Source organism: Tachyglossus aculeatus, unplaced genomic scaffold, assembly GCF_015852505.1.
Source record: "Tachyglossus aculeatus isolate mTacAcu1 unplaced genomic scaffold, mTacAcu1.pri scaffold_82_arrow_ctg1, whole genome shotgun sequence".
NCBI classification, from domain to species: Eukaryota; Metazoa; Chordata; class Mammalia; order Monotremata; family Tachyglossidae; genus Tachyglossus; species Tachyglossus aculeatus.
The window spans coordinates 75651-97744 of NW_024045094.1; the positions used below are offsets into that span (position 1 = coordinate 75651).

Sequence of the window (22094 nt, forward strand, 5' to 3'; positions counted from 1 at the left end):
TCTGCATGCAGTAAGCGCTCAATAAATATGATTGAATGAATGAATGAACCCAATCTCAGAATCTCTCAGACCCCTGTCCCGCCCACACTGGACCCTTCCCTCTCAGCCTGCGAGAGGGTCTTAAGATGGATTCAAAGGCATCTCTCACTCTACTTTCAAAGGTATTTATTGAATGCTGTGTGCAGCGCACTATACTAAATGTTTATGAGAGTACATTATAACAGAGTCGGCGACATGTCCTCTGCCTATAATCAGCTTAGAGTGTCACACTCCGTAGAGGTCAGCCAATGCAGTTGATTGAATGAATAACTGCAAGGTCACGAAAGAGACAAAGCTAAATCTGTCCACAAGTAACCCAAATCATCCCTAGTGATGGGAACCTTTGGGACATTGGGAAGCAGATGCTGCTGTTGTCATGGAATTCCCACGAGCCAGGGCCATTGCTGCAGTTTCAGGGACCAGACCCTTGTCTTGAAGGGCCTCAGGGATGACACGGCCAGCAGGTTCTCATGTCACCCAGGCCACTGGGTCCCTAGGCAGCACCCGAGCCAGTCCTCCAGGGATCTCCCACAGAGCAGCAGCTGCTTTATCTACAGGGAGAGGCTCTGGAGAGCATCTCAGCATCCAGGGAAGAGCAGAGAGAGGCTGAAGGTGCCGCATTGTCCCTTCATGGCCGGCCGCACCCAGGAGTCTGAGGGAAGGGGGGACCATCCCAACCCAGCAGAGGTCAGTCCCCCCGCCCCACGCTGCCCTGGTGAGTGTGACTGGGGCTGGGAAGGGCACAGAGGGGCCAGCAGGTCGATGTGAGAGATGGAGCCATTCTGGGGAGATGCTCACTTCAGCCTCTGCTTGGGGTTCAGGGCAGGGCCGTGGGGCAGGCGGATTTCCAGGAGCAGAAACCAGGCCTCAGCAGGACTGGAAGAGACAAGAGGGTGTGAAATGCCACAGCACAAGCCACTACTACTGGAATCAATTCCTCTGCTCAGCTTCTCAGTCACAGGGTCTTTGTTCATCCACTGTTCATGCTAGAACACTCTCTTCCCCATCTTGGGATTATGTCCGTAAATTATACCAATAAACTATGCATTTATCTTAATGTCTGTCTCCCCGTCTAGACTGTAAGCTCATTATGGGCTTAATATACCAACTCTGTTGTATGATATTCTTCCAAGGGCTGAATACAGTGCTCTGCACACAGTAAGTGCTCTATAAACAACACTGATTCATCGACTGATCTCCCCCATTCCTCTGCCAGACCAGAGGCCTCGTACTGCTAGACTTCCCAAGCCAGACTTTTTCCTGTATAGGCATTGGAAATCTTGAAGAGACTCCTCTTTGTCCACTCCTAAAATCAGGGGTAGGGGTAAATGTGAATAAAAACCTCTTCCACTTCTCATTATTCTCCTGGACAACACACTCCATTCTCCATCACTCACAATTAGTGTTGCAGAGAAGGGGACTCTGACCACTGGGTGCTCAATAAATGCCATTGTTACTACCACTAATACTATTTCCACAACTACTATTACTACTACTTGCTTGAACTACTGCTTTTGCTGCTATTACTGCTATTATTACTACAACTACTTTTATGTCTTACATCCTTGTCATTTTGTCCCCACTTGCAGCATTATTTTGCTAACACTTCTTTGGGAGTCCCCTGTAATTATGTGGAAGCAATTTTCCAAATTTTCTAGGTCATTTTGTAATCAACAACTGTCAATGTGCCATCAGCTGCCCCTCTCATAGAATTACTGACAAATTTCCTATTGATTTCTTCACCTCATCAGTATCTTTAAATTTGATCCTTCCTTTGTCCTATGCAGAGATTCAACATCATTTCCCAATGGCAAACTTCTCCACGGTGACTGAATTTCTCCTCCGGGGGTTTTCCGATGTCTGGGAGCTGCAGCTGGTCCATGCCGTGCTGTTCCTCTTGGTCTACTTGGCAACCCTGACAGGGAATCTCCTCTTCATCACCGTCACCACCCTTGACCGGCACCTCCACACCCCCATGTACTTCTTTCTTAAGAACCTGTCCATCCTCGACCTCTGCCTCATCTCCACCACCGTCCCCAAGTCCGTCCACAACTCCCTGACCGACAACAGCTCCATCTCCTTCCTTGGCTGTGCCGCACAGCTCTTGCTGTGGGTCCTGTTTGCCGGTTCAGAGATTTTTGTCCTCACAGCGATGTCCTATGACCCCTATGCTGCTATCTGCTATCCCCTGCGCTATGAGATCATGATGAGCAGAGGGGTCTGTGTGAAAATGGTGGCAGCTTCCTGGCTCATAGGGAGCGTGTTTGGCTTCATGCTTTCGGCTTCCACGTTCTCCCTGCCTTTCTATGGGTCCAATGCTGTCCCACAGTTCTTCTGCGACGTCCCCTCCCTGCTGCAGATTTCCTGCTCTGAGGACCACAGTGCCATCGATGTGAGTGTGACTGCTGGGGTAGCATTAGCTGTCATCTGCTTCATTTATATTACCCTCTCCTATGTGCACATCTTCTCCGCCGTGCTGAGGATGCCGTCCATGGAGGGCCGGGCCAAAGCCTTCTCCACCTGTCTGCCGCACCTCATGGTGGTGACCTTGTTCGTAGGGAATGGTGCCTTTGCCTATCTCAAACCACCCTCAGACTCCCCCTCAGTGCTGGACCCACTCGTATCCGTGTTGCACACCATGGTGCCCCCAGCCCTGAACCCCCTCATCTACAGCCTGAGGAACAGGCAAAGAAAGGCTGCCCTGAGAAGGACCCTAAAGGGAAGACTCCTTCGCCCTCCCTTCTGGGTTAAAATGTCTGCTTCCTTTCTCTCGTATTCCCCTCCTTAATCAGAGGGAATCTCCAGTGGCATATGCATCTGTAGAGCTGTCCTTCTTGTCTGAAGTCTCGACAGTGAGGGATTTCAATGTGTGCAAGAGTAACGAACAAACTCTTCTTAAGGAGGGGTGGGTACCTAGCCTTACAGAACTTATTTGCATACCCATACTTTATTTATATTCATATCAATGTCTGACCAATCCCCCGACCCTAGACTGTGGCCCAATTGTGGGCAGGCGACATGTCTACAAACTCTGTTGTACTCTCCCAAGCACTCTGTACAGTGCTCTGCACACAGTAAGTGCACGATGAATATCACTAATTGATTAAGTGTTATGGCTCAGGCAAGCATAACTTTCACCGGGATAGATATTCAATCAATCAATCAATAGTATTGATTTACAACCTACTCTGTGAAAATAACTTGGGAGAGTGTGTGCCTCAGAGAAATCCAGACTTCGCCTACCCCAACTCACTGACCGTGACTTTCCGGATCTTCCCCGACCCCTGGGTTCATCCTGGTGCCTCTTTCACCTGCTAAGTGACCAGTCCCTTAAAGGTCGGACACAAATTTCCAAGTTCAGTCAAGGGCTGAGAGTCATTCCCGGAACTACATATCTTACCAGCGGGAAGGCACAGCTCTTTGGGCCACTTCTGACAATTTGTGCAGATATAGGAAGTGCTGTGTATTGCCATATGACCTTGGCAGTATTTAGGTTCACCATAGATGTTATCTGGGCTAGTGCAGGGTTTTGTTTCAGCATAATCCTTAATTAACTCTTTGAATTAAGATATTAATCCTAACCTTAAATTTAAGCAGAACCCACGTCCTTATATTACCCCTTACCCTAATCCTAACTAAAAACTTAACCCAAACCTGAACCCTAACCTTAACCCTAGCCCTAACCCATTATATTTCCCTTAGAATCCCCTGCATGGTTGCACCCCACAATGGTCTTTCCTGGCTGTTCACCCTTATGGAACACTGCTTCTCTGGCAGAGAACAGCTCTCCACACTTCAGCGCTTCAGGTGGGGTTTGCCAACTCCAGATTCTGCAGGGCATTTCTGGGGGCCAACATGTCATATAGCTGTCGGTCAACATTGGTGGTTATTTGGTATCAATCAATTAAATGGGGATGTGTATCGAGTCCCTGCTGAGAGTGGAAAACTAATTGAAGAAATGGGAATAGTGCAACAGAACAAGACAAGTGGTCACTGCTTTCAAGGAGCTTTCAAACCAGTGAAGATCTGGGCAACCCAACAGTAGATCAATAACTTGCATTGGTTGTACTTCGACTGAGTGTGAAGGTGTGTGGTGAGCCTGAAAGGAGAGCACGATTTTAGCAACGGTGAGTTGGAGTCCAAAGGCCCAGCCCCACAGATTATTTCTCCTTCCTCAGGAGGAAGAGTCATATACTTTGAAAGGGGACAGGGTCATTGATTGGAAGGAAGCCAGTTGTTTCCACACTCCAGTTTGATAAAGTGTCCTGTCAGGAGAACCTGGTTACAAAACCGAGTTACAAGACGACAAAGCAAAGGCTGCACCCTATTCCTCCTCAAGCCAGGGATTTCCTTCTCGTCACCCCTACCTCAGAACCCCTCAACCTCCTGCCCTGCCCATATTTATCCACCCACACTGCTTGGGAGGGGAGGGTTCTTAGGGGGAATACCCAGACATTCCTAACTCTCATTAGATTTGCATTGCATAGGCATCAGAAAATACAATTGATTGATTCTTGGCTTAGTGGAAAGAGCATGGGCTTGGGAGTCAGAGGACATAGGTTCTAATCCCGGCTCTGCCACTTGTCTGCTGTGTGACCTTGAGCAAGCCACTTAAGCTCTCTGTGCCTCAGTTACCTCTTCTATAAAATGTGGATTAAAACTGGAATCCCCACATGAGACAATCTAATCACCTTATATCTACCACAGTGCTTGGTACATAGTAAGTGATTAACAAATACCATTATTATTATTGTTATTGTTGCTATTATTTTATCAACAGATTGATTGTCTGAGGTTGTGAATGAGACGAAGCTAAAACCACAGTTGACCAGAATATCATTAACAAAGAGGGCCTCTGGGATGTTGGAACATAGATGCTATTGTTTCCATGGGAACCTTGCAGGTCAGCAGCCCAACAGCTACATGGACCTCATCTCCACGGGGACTCAGGGACCCTGTGAAGGGAGAGTTCTCACACCATCCAGGGCCATGAGTTCCCTCTGTGGAGCTCTGAGCCTGTCCTCTAGGGATTCCCCTCAGAGCAGCAGTTGCTTTATCTACAGGGATGGGGAACCATCTAAAGAGCATCTCGGTATCCGCAGGAGAGCAGAGAAGGGCTGAGAGCCACACTTTCCCTTCATGGTCAGTACCACCAAGGAGCCCGAGGGGTACAGGGACCATCCTGGACTGACATCCCCACACTGCCCAGGTGACTGTAACCAGGGTGGGAAGGGACCAGGAGTTCAATGTGAGAGAAGGGCCACTCCGGGGAGACAGAAGCACATGAGGTTTTAGTTTGGGCTGGGGCACTGTCTCCCTTGGTATTGTGCTGCACTCCTGGCCAACATTTTGCTCATTGCACTCCTTACCCAGGGGGCACAAGGTGGCTAAGGATGAGGGTGTGTGAGTCACATTGCAGATGCCACTCACACTATAACCGATTCCCACATACAAAATCTCAGGCTCGAAGTCTACAGAGTGAGATCTGCCTGACATTCCCATGGAACACTTCTCCATCGCCCTCATCATTATCAGCAGTAAAAGCAGCAGCAGCAGCAAATCTTGTCCTTTTTGGGGTAAGGGAGTGTGTGGATTCTCAATCAGATTGTGTAGGTGTGAAAAAAATCAACCAATCACTGGTATTTATTGTGTGCTTAGTGCAGGCATAGCCCCACACTAAGTTCTTGGGAGAATACAGTACAGTAGTGTAGATTGATATGATCCCTGTCCATAAAGAGCCTATGGACTAGAGGGGAAGCCTCTGTTGGAGCTAACGGTTTATGTGGGTGTGTTATAGGTGTTTTTGGGTGGGGGGGGTAGGGGTCCTAGTTCTGTATTTTTGGGTGAGTGTGTGCACGTGGAGTTTCCGTTGCATGAGTTTACTTTTCATTCATTCAATCATATTTATTGAGTGCTTACTGTGTGCAGAGCACTGTACTAAGTGCTTGGGAAGTACAAGTTGGCAACATATAGAGACGGTCCCTACCCAACAACGGGCTCACAGTCCAGAACTACTCACAACTTGAGTAGTTGTGATTCCCACTGGGCCTTCCACCACTCACTCTGCTTGTCAAAATATCCCAGTCAGCATTGCAAGTCATCCCATTCTATCACAGACTTTGTGTCCTATGTCACCATGGAGCAAATTGAAAAGGAGCCCCCCACGCCCCCCACACCACTTGGGGTACCATGGTGCCCCTAGGTCTTGCTCCATTTATGACAGCTGGACCTGGGTTCTAATCCTGGCTCTGCCACATGTCTGCTGTACAACCTTGGACGAGTCACTTAACTTCTCTCCACCTCAGTTACCTAATCTGTAAAATGGGGATTAAGTCTTACTCCCTCCTATTTAAACTCTGAGCCCCATGTGGGATGGGGACTGTGTCCAAACTGATTACTTTATATATACCCCAGTGCTTAGAGCAGTGTTTGGCACATAGTAAGTGCTTAACAAGTACCATTATTTATTTTATTTTTTTATTCAGTCCTTAACCGAGTTGGATGGAGGGCTTTGGGGTGAATCTAAGAGAGGAGGCTTCTTTAACTTGGAGGAGGATCCACTGACATTTAAATTCCCCAGTGGGTGCAAGAATGAGGTATCTCTCAATCAGTAAGACTTGCTCTTGAATTGTTTATGAAGTAGCAGTGATGGTTTGCAGTGAACTATTCTCACTCTCCAGTCTAACCCTGCTGTAGCCAACCCTGCAAGACAGTTGATAAAGATGACGGCAGAGTGGGGTGGCACAGAAAAGCAGGCTCATCCTCTCAGTAGCAGGCCCTGTCGTATCCTCAACCAGTCTATAAGTGGTTGTAGGGACACACTCACATCTGCTTTATTTATCATTTATTTGTTGGGATTTTCAAAATGCAGAAAGAAGAGTTGGTGTCAGGGAAAGACATGGCTATCTAGTTATGGTATTTTTAAGTACTTCCTACATGCCAAGCACTGCGCTAAATGGTGGGGAACCTGCCTTTCAAGGGAGTGTTCTGATCAACTCTTCCTAATTTTGCCTTTCTCTTTGTCTTAACAGGCAAAGAATTCTGCAGAACTTGGCTAACTGAATTTCTTCTTCTTGTATCTTGGGAGGTAGTCTGGAGGGGAGGATAGATGAGAATCTTCTCCCATCAACACCAAGGGAAGAAGTGCATCTCAGCATAAGGAGAGATAAACAGTTGTGGTAGGAGTAATAACATTTACTGCATGCCCACGTAGAACAGTGCACTCTACCAATCAATCAACAGTATTTATTGAGTGATTATTGTGTGCCAAGCACTGAACAAGGCACTTGGGAAGAGTATGATACAGCAGAATTTGTTGACATGTTCCCTGCCCACAAGGAGATGAACCAACCAAATTCCAAATTGACATATTCTCTGCCCACAAGTATTTAAGCATTAAAGTATTTACATAACTATCTAAATAAGTACATATGTGTTATATGGGTGCTACGGAGGTTTTAATAAGCTCATTCATGCCGGAATTATCTGAAGTGATCGTATGGTTTCGAGTGCTGGGAAATTAATCTGGAGAAGCTCATAGGAATTTCAGCAGGGCTCTGAATGTGTGGAGAGCTGTGGTTTATCTGATTGGGAAGGGAGGTGCTTCAGGTTGGGGAAACAGCCCGAGCAAAGAGTGGAAACAGGAAAGTCAAGAGTGCGTTACAACTAGAAGGTTGGCTTGGGAGTGCTGAAGATGGATTGAATAGAGGATGATGATGATGATGATAACTGTGGTATTTATTAAGCACTTACTATGTGCCGGGCACCTTACTAAACTGTGGGGTGGGCTAGGTGGTAGAGAGCCTTGAAGCCAACTGTGGGGAGTTTTTGTTTCATCTGAAAAGACATGTAGAGTCAGTGGAGGGTTTTGAGGAGAGGAGAGATGTAGTCTGAGAGATGCTTTAGGAAATAGTTAAATAAGTGACTATATACATGCATTAATATATATATATATATGTATGTGTGTGTGTGTGTGTGCTTTTACGATTTTCAGTATGTGTAAGCAACGAATCAGTTGGAAGCGTGTGTGTGTGTACTTGTGTGTATGTGTGTTTGCTAACGTTTGGGTCACTGTAAGAATGAGTATGCTTATATATAAGGACATTTTTGTCTGAATATTAAATCAAATTAAATATTAAATCAAGTACCTTACCAATCTCGACTATGGGAGAATTGCTGACTTGTACTTCCCAAGCACTTAGTACAGTGCTCTGCACACAGTAAGCGCTCAATAAATGTGGTTGAATGAATGAGAATCAAGCAGAGGCATATCCATTCCATTCCTAGCTTGGGCAGTGGCTAGCGAGTGGAAGGCAATCTGCTACAAGTCCAAATTCAGCCGTGTTGGGCAGCAGCAGCATGGGAGAGAGTCGAGGGCAGAGACTCAAGTTCACCGCGTGGAAGGAGACAGTGGTAAACCACTTCTGTATTTTTACCAAGAAAATTCTCTGGATCCACTACCAAAACGACTGCAAATGGAGGTGGGGCCTTCTGGGAGAGAAGTGTCCAAGGCGTCGCTATGGGTCAGAGATGACTCGACGGCATAAGACAAGACAAAATTAAATCATTGACATTTCATAGGCGTTATATGCATCTCTTTACACTCTCTAACCTTCTCCTAGCTGTAATCTATTTTAGTTTTGTTCTCCTCCACTAATAATAATATTGTGGCATTTTTTAAGATCTTGTTATGTGTCAAGCACTGAACTAAATGCTGGAGTACAACATGGAATCTGGAGAGAACAGAGTCTCTGTCGAAGGGAGAACAGGTATTGAACCCTCAAATTATAAATAAGAAAACTGAGGCATAGAAAAGTAAAGTGAATTTCTGAAGGTCACAGAGCAAGCATATGCCAGAGCTGAGGTTAGAAGCCAGATACTTTGAGTCCCAAGGCTGTGCTCTTTCCACTAGGCCATATTGTTTCTACAGGACTGGAAACTTAGAGATTCCAATAAAATAGAAACTCACTGAAAGCAGGGCTCATATGCACTAATATTACTGAACTCCTGAAGTGCTCATATACAACTGATTGATTTACTCCTATTGAAATGAATGCCGATTCCTTCATCCATGCTATCGGTGTCTCTAAATTTAAGATTTCTCTTGTCCTGTGCAGGGAGACAACCTCATATCCCAGAAATGGCCAACATCTCCACGGTGACCAAATTCCTCCTCCTGGGGTTCTCCGATGCCCGAGAGCTGCAGCTGGTCCACGCCGTGCTGTTCCTCCTTGTCTATGTGGTGGCCTTGTTGGGGAATCTCCTCATTATCACTATCACAACCCTGGACCACCACCTTCACACGCCCATGTACTTCTTCCTTAAGAACTTGTCTTTCAATGACTTGTGTCTTATCTCCATCACCGTCCCCAAATCCATTGCCGTCTCCCTGACTAATAACAATTCCACTTCTTTCCTGGGCTGTGCTTCTCAAGTCTTACTGGTCACCTGGTTTGCTGGTTCAGAGTTTTTTGTTCTCACGGCAATGTCGTACGACCGCTATGCTGCCATCTGCCTCCCCCTGCGCTATGAGCTCATCATGGATAGATGGGCCTGTGTGCAGATGGTGGCTGCCTCTTGGCTCAGCGGAAGTCTGTTTGGAGTCTTGTTTTCAGTTTCAACGTTCTCCTTGCCCTTCTGTGGGTCCAACACTGTCCAGCAGTTCTTCTGTGATGTCCCCTCACTGCTGAAGATCTCCTGCTCCGAGGACCATGATGCTATTGATGTGATCGTGGCTGTTGGAGTAGTCTTAGTTGTCGTCGGGTTCACTTCCATCATCATCTCCTATGTCCGCATCTTCTCAGCCGCGCTGAGGACTCCATCCTCTGAGGGACGGAACAAGGCCTTTTCCACCTGTCTGCCCCACCTCACCGTTGTCACAGTTTTCCTCTTCACAGGGATATTTGCCTATATCAAGCCTCCCTCAGACTCTTCCTCGGCTCTTGACCTGCTAGTATCTGTGTTCTATGCCGTGGTGCCTCCTACCCTGAACCCTCTTATCTACAGCCTGAGAAACAGGGACATGAAGGCCGCCCTGGGGAGGACCCTAAAAGGGGGAAATGCCCGGTGGCTCCTGTGGGATAAGCTGTGTGTTTCCTTGTGCTGATGATCCCATCCCTCAACATGATACCCACTCAAGGACTTATCCACATACAAAAGTGTCCTACAAGTCCAAAGAGATAGCCCTGAGAGTGAGTATTTGTCCAAGTCTCGGAGGGTGGTTGATGAATCTAGTGTGTGACTGACAATCCATTCATTCTTTGGGAGGCATCATGTACTAATGGAACGAACATGTGACTGGGAGTGATGAGACGAAAGTACCAATCCCGACTCTGACGCTGAACAGCTGTGTGACCTTGAATCAGGGAATTAACATCTCTAGAATTCTCTGTTAAGTGGGAATTCGATACAGACTCCGTGGGCGAGGGAATGTGTCTGCTTTGATTATTTTGTTTTCACTCAAGCACTTGGAACAGTTTTTTGGCACCTAAGCTCTTAATAAAAACTTTATTAGTAATTATTGTGCTAATATGCACGTTAAGATCACTCGGAGTGGGTATGAAAGTTGGAAAATGGGGGACAATATGGGAGAATGGAGACAGAATGGTTACAACTGCATCTGTCTTATCAATTCATCCTCTTATCCCTCCATCCATCCTTCCATGAATCAATCAATCAATTATAATTGCAATCACATTCTGGGTGCATAGCACTGTAAAGGAGAGTAAAACAAAATGCATTGTCCCTGCTATCTAGGAGACTACAGTATAATGGGGGAGATAGATACAGAATAAATTGCCTAGAATAGGAAGGAATGGAGGGAAAAATAGAAAAGGAGATAGATGTTTGCATCAAGACTTGTCTTATGCTGTTTAGTTGTCTCTGACCTATAGCGCTGCCATGGACATATCTCTCTCAGAACGCCCCACCTCCATCTGCAATCGCTCTGGTAGCATATCCATAGAGTTTTCTTGGTAAAAATAAGGAGGTGGTTTACCATTGCCTCCTTCCACGCACTCCAAGAGGAGGAGTGTTTGCGTGATTCGTAGGTTGACAGGCAACCACTGGAGATTTTTGAGGTGGGGAGTAACCTGCCAAGAACGTTTCTGTACAAAGATAATCCAGGCAGCAGAGTGAAGTGTGGACTTAACCGGGGAAGAGACAGGAGGATGGGAGATCAGAGAGGAGGCTGGTGCAGTAATCCAGTCGGGATAGGATGAGAGATTGAACCAGCAAGGTAGTGGTTTGGAACTTTGGTTTCCAGAATGCAGCTTAGTAAATCATCACAACAGGAGGAGCCATTTCCATCCTATTCTTCCTCAAGCCAGGAATTTCTGCTTCCCATCACCCCTTCTCAAAACCCCAGTCCTCTGCCCCACCCTACTCAGCCTGGAGGAGAATCATAGGATGGATTTAGAGGAATGTCTTCTTCTGTCTAGCTTTGCAATCAGAAGGTGTCAGAAAATGAAATTGTTCAATTGACTGATTGAATGAGAAGCTGATTGATTAAGGTTGTATATGAGGTGAAGCTGAAAACACCCACAGTTTTTGTAGATTGTCAGAACATTAGAAACAGTTGGGATATTGGGATGTAGATGCTGTTGTTTCCATGGAAACTCTGGAGTGCAGCACCATGGCTGCAGCTTTAGGGACTGGGCCTTCATCTCTACAGGACCTCAGGGACCGCACAGGCAGAGGATTTTGGCATCAGCCAGATCACGAGGTCCCACCTGAGTTGACCCTCCAGGGGTTCCCCACAGAGCAGTGGCTGTTTTATCTTTGGGGAGGGGGGACTCTCTGAAGAACATCTCCTTGCCCACAGGGGATAGAAGAGGAGCTGAGATTGCCAGGCTGTCCCTTCCTTCATAGCCAGCTGCACCCAGGGACTGGAGTGGAGAGAGGTCCATCTCTACCCAGCAGAGGTCAGAGCCCTCCAGCCCTACCCTGCCCCAGTGAGTCTGACCAGGGGGTGTTGGAGGAGGAGGGAGAGGCCATGATGGGGATGCAAGAGATGGGGCCATTCAGGGGAAATGCTCATAGATGGTGCCAGTGTCAGACTTTGGGGCCGGGCTACATCCCCAGCGGGGCAAGTGGGCTTTCAGGAGGGTACGTATTTGAGAGTGCAGTGGCCCGAACCATCACTCATCTCCCTTTCCTCATCCACCTCCATCCAGCTAGCATGCCAGGCTGGGGCCCTGCAGCACAGCGTCAGCATTATGCCGTGGTCACTTCAGACAGGATTGGGTCCTTGATGTCAGATAATGTTTCTGATGAGAAGTGACAGGGAGGGAATGAGAGAGTGTGATTGGTTCTAGACCAAGAGCACTATCATCAACTCCTCCATGCAGGAATGTTGGGTGAACACAGTGGAGGTAAGAGATTCATTCCCTTCCCTCCTGGACCTACAGGTCTGCTGGGCTTGACTGATCCAAAAGAATTTACAGCTAGGGGGAAATAAGAATGGAAAGGTGGATGCACAGCTTAAAAAGTGCTTAGTAATGTGAATCTATAGGTAGGGAAGTGCAATGAGCAGTTGTGAATGTGTAAATGCAGAGGCGGTATCTGGCTTGAATTGGCATGGGGAAAAGAAACTTCAATCTGGCCAAATCTGAAGGAGAGAGAGATTCGGGAAGAAAGAAGGATCAGAGCCATGTGTTGGAGAAGGGAATGTCCTTTTTCATTCATTCATTCATTCAATCATATTTATTGAGCGCTTACTGTATGCAGAGCACTGTACTAAGCACTTGGGAGTACAAATTGGCAACATATAGAGAAGGTCCCTACCCAATAACAGACTCACAGTCTAGAAAGGGGAGTAAGACAACAAAACAAAACAAGTAGAGATGTGACAATACCATCAGAATAAATAGAATTATAGCAATATACACATCATTAATAAAAGATACAGCGTAATAAACATGTACAAACATACACAAGTGCTGTGGGGCGGGGGCGGGGTTTGAGCGGCTTGGGATGGGGAGTTCAGGAGGGGAGGAGGAGGAGAGGAAAAGGAAGAAGGTCCATTTCCAAGGGCTGGAGGGTAGTCGGTGAAGAAGGAAGGGAAACACGGAGGAGAACACCGGTCAAAAGCCTTGAAGCTAGTGGCAATGAGTTGATTGGAGTCAACCAGACTTTAGTCTGTATCATTTTCCTCTGAGAACCACAATCAGATTTGTTGTGTCGGCGGCTGTTTGTGTATCCAAGGTGGGGCAGGGGAGACAGTGAGCAAACTTTGGCTGGAAGAGGGCTGGAGGGGAGGAGGAGAAGGGAATCTTTTCCCATCACAGTCCAGGGAAAAAGTGTGTCTGGGCCAAGGAAGAGGCAAATAGTAGTGGTAGTAGTAATAGTAGTAGTAGTAGTGGTAGTAGTAGTAGTAATAGTAGTAGTAGTAGTGGTAGTAGTAACGGGATTTTGGTTCTAATCCTTCCTGTGCTATTAATTCATTCATTCATTCAATCGTTTTTATAGTAGAAGCAGCGTGGCTCAATGGAAAGAGCCCGGGCTTTGGAGTCAGAGGTCATGGGTTCAAACCCCGGCTCTGCCAACTGTCAGCTGTGTGACTTTGGACAAGTCACTTAACTTCTCTGTGCCTCAGTTCCCTCATCTGTAAAATGGGGATTAAGACTGTGAGCCCCCGAGGGACAACCTGATCACCTTGTATCCTCCCCAGCACTTAGAAGGGTGCTCTGCACATAGTAAGCACTTAGTAAATGCCATCATTATTATTATTATTATTGAGCACTTACCCTGTGCAGAGAACTGTACTAAGCACTTGGAAAATACAATTCAGCAACAGACAGAGACAATCCCTACCTAACAGCGAGCTCGGGGACCTGGGTTCTAATCGTGGCTCTACCCCTTGTCGGTTGGGTGATGTTGGGAAAGGCACTTTGCTTCCCTGTGCCTTAAATACCACATCTGTAAAATGGGAAATAGGACTGAGCCCTAAGTGCTCAGTAAATACCATTGTTGATTAATTGATGGGTAAATACCCCTATCCCTTCTCAAAATCACACCTGAAGAGTTTGCAGTACCCTACCAGTCTCAGCCAAGGGAAGGAGAGTCAACCAGAGGGATACCCATCCCATTCCTAGCTTGAGCAGTGGCTAGTGAGTGGAAGGCAATCTGCTCCAAGTCAAAACGCACCTGTTCTGGGCAGCAGTGTCAGGGGAGAGAGTCGAGGGTGGAGACTCAGGTTTACTGGGTGGAAGAAGGCAATGGTAAACCACTTCTCTATTTTTACCAAGACAACTCTATGGATACAGTACCATAATGCTTGCAGATCGAGGTGGGGCACTCTGGAAGAGATGCGTCCATGGAGTCTCTATGGGTCGGAGGTGAATCGACAGCATAAGTCAAGACGTGCCAGACCATTGCACATAATAATACTATGAACACTACAGGTGACAAATAAATACAACAGACTGATTTAATAATAATGATGATGGTATTTGTTAAGTGCTCACTATGTGTGAAGCACTTCTAAGCGCTGGCAAACTCTGAAAGGAATTAGTGTTGATTACTTCATTGATGCTATCAATCCATCGTATTTATTAAGTGTTTACGGTATGCAGAGTCTACCCACTAGACTGTTACCTCCTGGTGGGCAGGAAAGTATCTGCCAAATCCGTTGTATTGAACTCTCCCAAGCACTTAGTACAGTGCTCTGCACACAGTGAGTATTCAGTAAGTACCATTGAGCTATTGATTGATGTATTCATAACGCTACATGTATCAATATTATTGAACTCTATAGGTGATCAATGAATACAACTGCTTTATTAAAATGGGAATCAAACATATTTACTGATCACTTACAGTGTGTAGAGCACTATACTAAGTGGTTGAGAGAGTACAATATGACATAATTTGTAGAGGTGTTACCTTCCCAAAAGGAACGTACGGTCTGGAGGGAATGCCAATGATTCTAAATTGAAGTTCCCCTCTTCCTTTCCAGGGAGTCAGCATCATCTCCCAAAAATGACCAACATCTCCACGGTGGCCGAATTCCTCCTCCAGGGGTTCTCTGACATCCGGGAGCTGCAGCTGCTCCATGCCACGCTGTTCATCCTTATCTACCTAGTGGCCCTTCTGGGGAATCTCCTCATTATTGCTGTCACCACCCTCGACCAGCATCTCCACACCCCCATGTACTTCTTTCTTAAGAACTTGTCCTTCATTGATCTCTGCTACATTTCTACAGTCGTACCCAAATCCATTATCAACTCCTTGAGCAGTGACAGCTCCATCTCCTTTCTGGGTTGTGCCTCACAGCTCTTCCTAGTGGTCTTGTTTGCTGCTTCAGAGCTATGTGTCCTCACTGCAATGTCTTATGACCGCTATGCTGCCATCTGCTCCCCCCTGCGTTATGTGCTCATCATGAACAAAACAGCCTGTATGCGCATGGCAGCAGCATCATGGCTCAGTGGGGGTCTGCTTGGAGTATTGTTTTCAGCTTCTACTTTCTCCTTGACTTTTTGTGGATCCAATGCTGTCCAGCAGTTCTTCTGTGTTGCCCCCTCTCTGCTGAAGATCTCCTGCTCTGAAGTCTACATTGCCACTGATGTGAGTGTGGCTGCTGCGTTCGTCTTGGATGCCGGCTGCTTCACTTATGTCACCCTCTCCTACGTCTTGATCTTCTCAGCTGTGCTGAGGATGCCGTCCTCCGAGGGCCGAACCAAAGCCTTCTCCACCTGCCTGCCCCATCTCACTGTCATCATTATTTTTCTCTTTACAGGAGCATTTGCCTATCTCAAACCACCTTCAGACTCGCCCTCAGCTCTGGATCCGCTGGTTTCCGTGTTCTACACTGTGATAACCCCCACTGTGAACCCCCTCATTTACAGCCTGAGGAACAGGGACCTGAAGGCTGCCCTGGTCAGGATCCTAAAGGGAACATTCCCCCAGCATCCATTCTGCGACAAAATGTCTGTGTCCATGTACTAATAATCCCCTACCACCTCTTTGAAAGAGGAATTGCCCTTAGACATATGCATATATATCACTGACCCAGAGGCCCAAACAACAAGTCAGGATATTCAGGGTTTGTCAAGGTCAGGGAGGTTGGCTGATAAGACTAGTCAGGTGCACCCAAGAACTGGAGTGGAGAGAGGTCCATCCCAACCCAGCAGAGGTCAGAGTCCTCCAGCTCTACGCTGCCCCAGTGAGTGTGCCCCGGGGGGTGGTGGAAGAGGAGGCATAGACCATGATGAGGATGCAAGAGATGGAGCCATTCAGGTGAAATGCTCACACACGGGGCCAGTGTCGGACTTTGGGGCAGGGCTACATCCCCAGAGGGGCAGGTGGGCTTTTGGGAAGGTACGTATTTGACAGTGTAGTGGCCCCAACCATCACTCATCTCCCCTTCTTCATCCACCTCCATCCAGCTAACATGGAAGCCACTTGCCTGGCTGGGGCCCTGCAGCACAGCGTCAGCACTTCGGCCAGGAGTTTGTCCTGGATGTCAGAAAATGTTTCTGGTGGGAAATGACAGGGAGGGAATGAGAGAGTGTGATTGGTTCTAGAACAACAGCACTATCATCAACTCCTCCATGCAGGAATGTTAGGTGAATGCAATGCAGGTAAGAGATTCGATCCCTTCCCTCCTGGATTTGCCAGTTTGCTGGGCTAGACTGATCCAAAAAAATTTACAGCATGGGGGAAATAAGAATGGAAAGGTGGACGCACAGCTTAATAAGTGCTTACGTAGTAATGTGAATCTATAAGTAGCAAAGAGCTATGAACAGTCGTGAATGTGAAAATGCAGAGGTGGTATGTGGGCTGATACGATGTGGGGAGAAGAAACATTAATCTGGGCAAGTTTGAAGGCAGAGGGAGATTCGGGCAGAAGGAAGGATCTGAGCCATGTGTTGGAGAAGGGAATGTCCTTAGAGAGGCACATGGAGAAGATCTGTTTCTAAGGGCTGGAGGGGAGTGGGTGAAGAGGGAAGGGAAACATGGAGGAGAACACCAGTAAAAAGCTTGAAGCTAATGGCAAGGTGTTGATTGGAGTCAGTGAATCTTCTGTCTTTTTCTTTTCCTCTGAGAACCACAATCGGATTTGTTGTGTCAGCGGCTGTTTGTATGCTCTGGGTCGGGCAGGGGAGGCAGTGAACAAATCTTGGGCGGTGGAGGTCTGGAGGGGAGGAGGAGAAGGGAATCTATTCCCATCACCTTCCAGAGAAAAAGTGTGTCTTCGCCCAGGGACTGGCAAAGAGTAGTGGTAGTAGTAAGGGGACCTGGGTTTTAATCCTGACTCTGCCATTCCTTCATTCATTCATTCATTCATCCAATCATATTAATTGGGCCCTTACTATGTGCAGAGCTCTGTACTAAGCCCTTGGAAAGTATAATTTGGCAACAGATAGAGAGAATCCATACCCAACAATGGGCTCTGAGACACAGGTTCTAATCCGGGCTCTGCCCTTTGTCTGCTGTGTGACGTTGGGCAAGTCACTTTGCTTCTCTGTGCCTTGGAATATCCCATCTGTAAAATGGGAATTCAGATTGAGCCCTAGATGAGATAGGGACTGCATCTACCCAATTTTCTTGTATCTTCCCCAGTGCTCAGTGTAGTGCCTGGCACCTAGTAAGCACTTAGCAAGCACCATTGTTTTTTAAAAAAGTATTTATTGAGCACCCACTTGATGCAATAGGTGTTGGCAAAGCTTGAAAGCAAGTGACCCAATCCTTGCCTACAAAGAGATGAAAATAAAAAGACTTACAGCACTGAGAGTTCATTTGTAGATGAGTGTAAGGAGCTTGCAAGTCACCACATTCAAGTCAGAGTTTCCTGTAGGAATGATATGGGTTAGTGTGCTGGGAAATTAATCAGGGAAGCTGGTTAGGGGAGGTAAGATTTAGCAGGACTCTGAATGTGGGGAAAACTGTGGTCTGTCTGATATGGAAAGGAGGAGGGAAGTCAATTGGGTAAGTCGCTTCAATTCTCTGTGCCTCAGTTATTTCATCTGTAAAATGGGGATTAAGACAGTGAGCCCCATGTGGAACATGGACTGTGCCCAACCTGATTAGTTTGTCTCTACCCCAGTGACTAGTACAGTGCCTGGTACATAGTAAGCTCTTACTAAATACCTTAAAAAAAAGAATTCCAGGCCCAGGCCAGGGGAACAGTGAGTCACAGGATGGGGAAGGGAGAATCAAGAGTGAGTTACAGCTTGAAATTTGGCTTGGGAGCAGTGAAGAGGAACTGAATAGAGGAGATGGACAAGGGCTGAGGGGTGGGGGGTGGGAGGTCTCACATGGTAGAAAGCCTGGAAGCTGATTGTGAGGTGTTTTTGTTTCATGTGAAAAGACACATGGTGCAGGTGAAGGGTTTGAAGGAGAGAAGAGATATTGCCTTAGTGATGCTTTGTCTTGTCTTATGCTGTCGAGTCGTCGCCTACCTATCAGTGGGCACATGTCTCCCAGAACACCCTATTCTCCATCTGTAAGTTTATCCAAAATTTTTCTTGGTAAAAATACAGAAGTGGTATTCCATTGTCTTCTTCCCTGCAGTAAACCTGAGTCTCCGCCCTCGGCTCTCTCCCTTGCTGCTGCTGCTGCTGCCCAGCACGGGTGAGTTTTGACTTGTAGCAGTTTCCCTTGCACTCACTAGCCACTGCACAAGCAAGGAATGGAACGGATATGCTTCTGCTTGACTCTCCTTCCCATAGCCAAAACTGGTAGAGTACCGGAAACTCGCCAGGTACGATTCTGAGTCCAGGGAGCGATGCTTTAGCAAATTGTTAAATGAGTAAAGGAGTGGCTAAATGAGTGTAGGTTTGTGTGGTTGTGGGTGTTTATGTGTAAGTAACTGCAGTCAGTTGAAGCTTGTGTGTGAGCTTGTGTGTGTATGTGTGTGTGTGAGTGGCTGTGTGTGTGTGTGCTCGTGTATATCTCCATGATAAGTGTGTTTACATATGAGGGTTTTATTTGTCTGTCTCTCCCTTCTAGACTGTGAGCCCGTTATTTGGTAGGGACCATCTCTATATGTTACCAACCTATACTTCCCAAGCACTTAGTACAGTGCTCTGCATACAGTAATCGCTCAATAAATATGATTGAATGAATGAATCGAGAGCAATTCATAGCCATCATGTGCATCTCTTGATCCTCTCTGGCCTTCTCCTATCTTAATTTAGTTTCTGCCTTCTCCACGAATAATGCTAATTGTGGTATTTATCAAGACCTTACAATAGACTAATCAAAATATTGAGGGCCGGGTTCAATTCATGATAATCGAGTCAGACACAGTGTCCATCTCGCGTGGGACTCAGGGTCTAAGTTGGAAGGAGAAGTATCAAATCCCCATTTTACAGAGGAGGAAACTGAAGCAGAGAAAAGCTACATGCCTATGGTGACACAGCAGGAAAGTGGCAGAACCAGGATTGCACACCAGATCCTCTGACTCTCGGGCTTGGGGTCTTTCCACTAGGCCCCTCCACAATGGAATGGAAGCACTGTGAGGGAAGGGATCATATGAACTATTAGCTCCGGTGATCATGCCACAAAACCACAACAAGGAGGCACTCAGAAGTTCCCAAAAGCGGGATTATTGTCACACATCAAGAAAGACACATCCATGACTACACTCTCCAGAACTACTAGAGAATAAACCCACAACAATATCACCACCCTCATATCCATTGGTCTCCAGTATTAACACTGGATGTCCAATCCGTGTTGGACGTCTGTGTTACCCGTGTCCCACCTTGGCTGCTATGAGGTCATCCAGCCCTCATGCCACTATGGCAATCTGGCAAGTGATATCTCCTCAAGCTGGCCTCTGTACTTTGACACAGTTACTTCTTTGTTGCCACTACATGTAGACTTCAAGCAAACCTTCCTCCCCCTTCATCTCTCTGTCATGCTATAAGTGTCACCCTAATCTAGGACCTCAAAGGACTCCAGCTGTCTAAGCACCACCTTCCCATAAAGCATGACATGCAGTTATAAATTATGAAGCATACCACAGTCAGTTATGTTTAGTTACATTCTATATAGTGTTGTGCAACATAAACTCGCAAGCCTTGTGAGTATGCACTTTGCCACATATTTTCTTCTATATTTTATTACTGTTGCCGTTTCTCTAAGCCCCCTTTTTTATGCACCATATAATCAACAGTCTTATTAGTTCCCCCTCTAGACTGTAAGCTCCTGGTTGTCAGGGAATGTGTCTACCAACTCTGTTGGAATGTACTCTCCCAAGTGCTTAGTACAGTGCTCTGCAAACGGTAAGTATACCATTGCTTGATTAATTGATTGGTACACACTCCTGCCCCCTCTCAGGATCACACCTGGAGAGTTTCCTGTACCCTACCAGTCTCGGCCAAGGGAGGGAGAATCCAGCAGAGGGATACCCATTCCATTCCTAGCTGGGGCAGTGGCTAGCGAGAGGAAGGCAATCTGCTCCAAGTCAAAACACACCCATTCTGGGCAGCAGTGTCAGGGGAGAGAGTTGAAGGTGGAGACTCAGGTTTACTGGGTGGAAGAAGGCAATGGTAAACCACTTCTCTATTTTTACCAAGAAAACTCTATGGATCCACTATAAGAATGCTTGCAGATGGAGGTGGGGCATTCTGGGAGAGCTGCGTCTATGGAGTCGCTACGGTTCGGAGATGACTTGACGGCATAAGACAAGACATGCCAGACCCCTGCACATATTAATCATATGAAACACTATAGGTGATAAATAAATACAATGGATTGATTTACTCCAAAGGGAAGTTGTGTTGATTCCTTCATCGATGCTACCAATCCATCGTATTTATTAAGCATTTATCATATGCGGCGCACTGTACTAACTGCTTGAGAGAGTACAATTTGATATGGTTGGTAGACATGTTACCTAAACTCAAGGAACTTACAGTTCAGTGGGAATGCCAATGTTTCTAAATTGAAGTGTCCCTCTTCCTTTGCAGGGAGTCAACATCAACTCCCAGAAATGACCAACGTCTCCACTGTGACTGAGTTCCTCCTCCTGGGGTTCTCTGACATTTGGGAGCTGCAGCTGCTCCATGCCATGCTGTTCCTCTTTGTCTACCTAATGGCCCTTCTGGGGAATCCCCTCACTGTTGCTGTCACCACCCTTGACCAGTGTCTCCACACCCCCATGCACTTCTTTCTCAAGAACCTGCCCATCATAGACCTCTGCTACATTTCTACAACAGTACCCAAATCCATTGTCAACTCCTTGACCAGTGACAGCTCCATCTCCATTCTGGGTTGTGTCTCACAGCTCTTCCTACTGATCTTCTTTGGTGCTTCAGAGCTATTTGTTCTCACTGCAATATCCTTTGACCACTATGTCACCATCTGCTCCCCTTTGCGTTATGAGCTCATCATGAACAAAACTGCCTGTAGTAGCAGCATCATGGCTCAATGGGGGTCTGTTTGGAGTTAGGCTTTCAGCTTCTACATTCTCCCTGAACCTTTATGGGTCCAATGTTGTCCAGCAGTTCTTCTGTGACGTCCCCCTATGTTGAAGATCTCCTGCCCTGAGGACCACATTGCCATAGATGTGAGTGTGGTTAGTGTGATATTCTTAGATGGCATCTGTTTCTTTTTCATCATCTTCTCCTATGTCTGCATCTTCTTAGCCGTACTGAGGATGCCGTCCCCCGAGGGCTGGGCCTAAGCCTTCTCCACCTGCCTGCCCCATATCACTGTCATCATCATTTTTCTCTTTACCGGAGCATTTGCCCATCTCAAACCACCTTCAGACTCACCCTCGGCTCTGGATCTGCTGGTTTCCATGTTCTACACTGTGGTGCCCACCACTGTGAGCCCCCTTATCTATAGCCTGAGGAACAGGGACCTGAAGGCTGCCCTGGTCAGGATCCTAAAGGGAACATTCCCCCAGCATCCATTCTGCGACAAAATGTCTGTGTCCATGTACTAATAATCCCCTACCACCTCTTTGAAAGAGGAATTGCCCTTAGACATATGCATATATATCACTGGCCCAGAGTCCCAAAGAACACGTCTGGATATTCAGTATTTCATCATCAATCGTATTTATTGAGCACTTACTGTGTGCAGAGCACTGTACTAAGTGC

General features: G+C 46.8%; 2 protein-coding genes and 1 non-coding gene across 3 annotated transcripts; all 3 read left to right on the forward strand.

Moving 5' to 3' along the window:
• The first annotated feature begins 1846 nt into the window (after positions 1-1846).
• LOC119924094 (olfactory receptor 14A2-like) lies at positions 1847-7097 on the forward strand. Its single transcript, XM_038743149.1, has 5 exons — positions 1847-2724; positions 5413-5438; positions 5837-5846; positions 6124-6223; positions 7071-7097. Exons 1-5 carry the CDS (start codon positions 1847-1849, stop codon positions 7095-7097), a joined length of 1041 nt encoding a protein of 346 aa, XP_038599077.1.
• A 2081-nt stretch (positions 7098-9178) lies between these two features.
• LOC119924095 (olfactory receptor 14A16-like) lies at positions 9179-21673 on the forward strand. Its single transcript, XM_038743150.1, has 5 exons — positions 9179-10125; positions 10178-10229; positions 15571-15684; positions 21275-21427; positions 21524-21673. The coding sequence occupies exons 1-5, from the start codon at positions 9179-9181 to the stop codon at positions 21671-21673; spliced, it is 1416 nt and encodes a 471-aa protein (XP_038599078.1).
• LOC119924157 lies at positions 20316-20453 on the forward strand. The gene has a single exon (XR_005449052.1). It is a non-coding gene; the product is annotated as a small nucleolar RNA SNORA7 (small nucleolar RNA).
• Positions 21674-22094: the final 421 nt, after the last annotated feature.

Excerpts from the sequence above, each read along its gene's own strand:
- LOC119924095 (XM_038743150.1), top strand. The coding sequence starts at position 9,179 with ATGGCCAACATCTCCACGGTGACCAAATTCCTCCTCCTGGGGTTCTCC. Across the intron at positions 10,230-15,570 it reads CCAAAGAGATAGCCCTGAGA|ATCTCCTGCTCTGAAGTCTA; the intron begins GTGAGTATTTGT and ends TCTCTGCTGAAG. Across the intron at positions 21,428-21,523 it reads TCATGGCTCAATGGGGGTCT|ATCTCCTGCCCTGAGGACCA; the intron begins GTTTGGAGTTAG and ends CCTATGTTGAAG.
- LOC119924094 (XM_038743149.1), top strand. The coding sequence starts at position 1,847 with ATGGCAAACTTCTCCACGGTGACTGAATTTCTCCTCCGGGGGTTTTCC. Across the intron at positions 2,725-5,412 it reads ATCTACAGCCTGAGGAACAG|GGGGCACAAGGTGGCTAAGG; the intron begins GCAAAGAAAGGC and ends CTCCTTACCCAG. Across the intron at positions 6,224-7,070 it reads CGCCCCCCACACCACTTGGG|GCAAAGAATTCTGCAGAACT; the intron begins GTACCATGGTGC and ends TTGTCTTAACAG.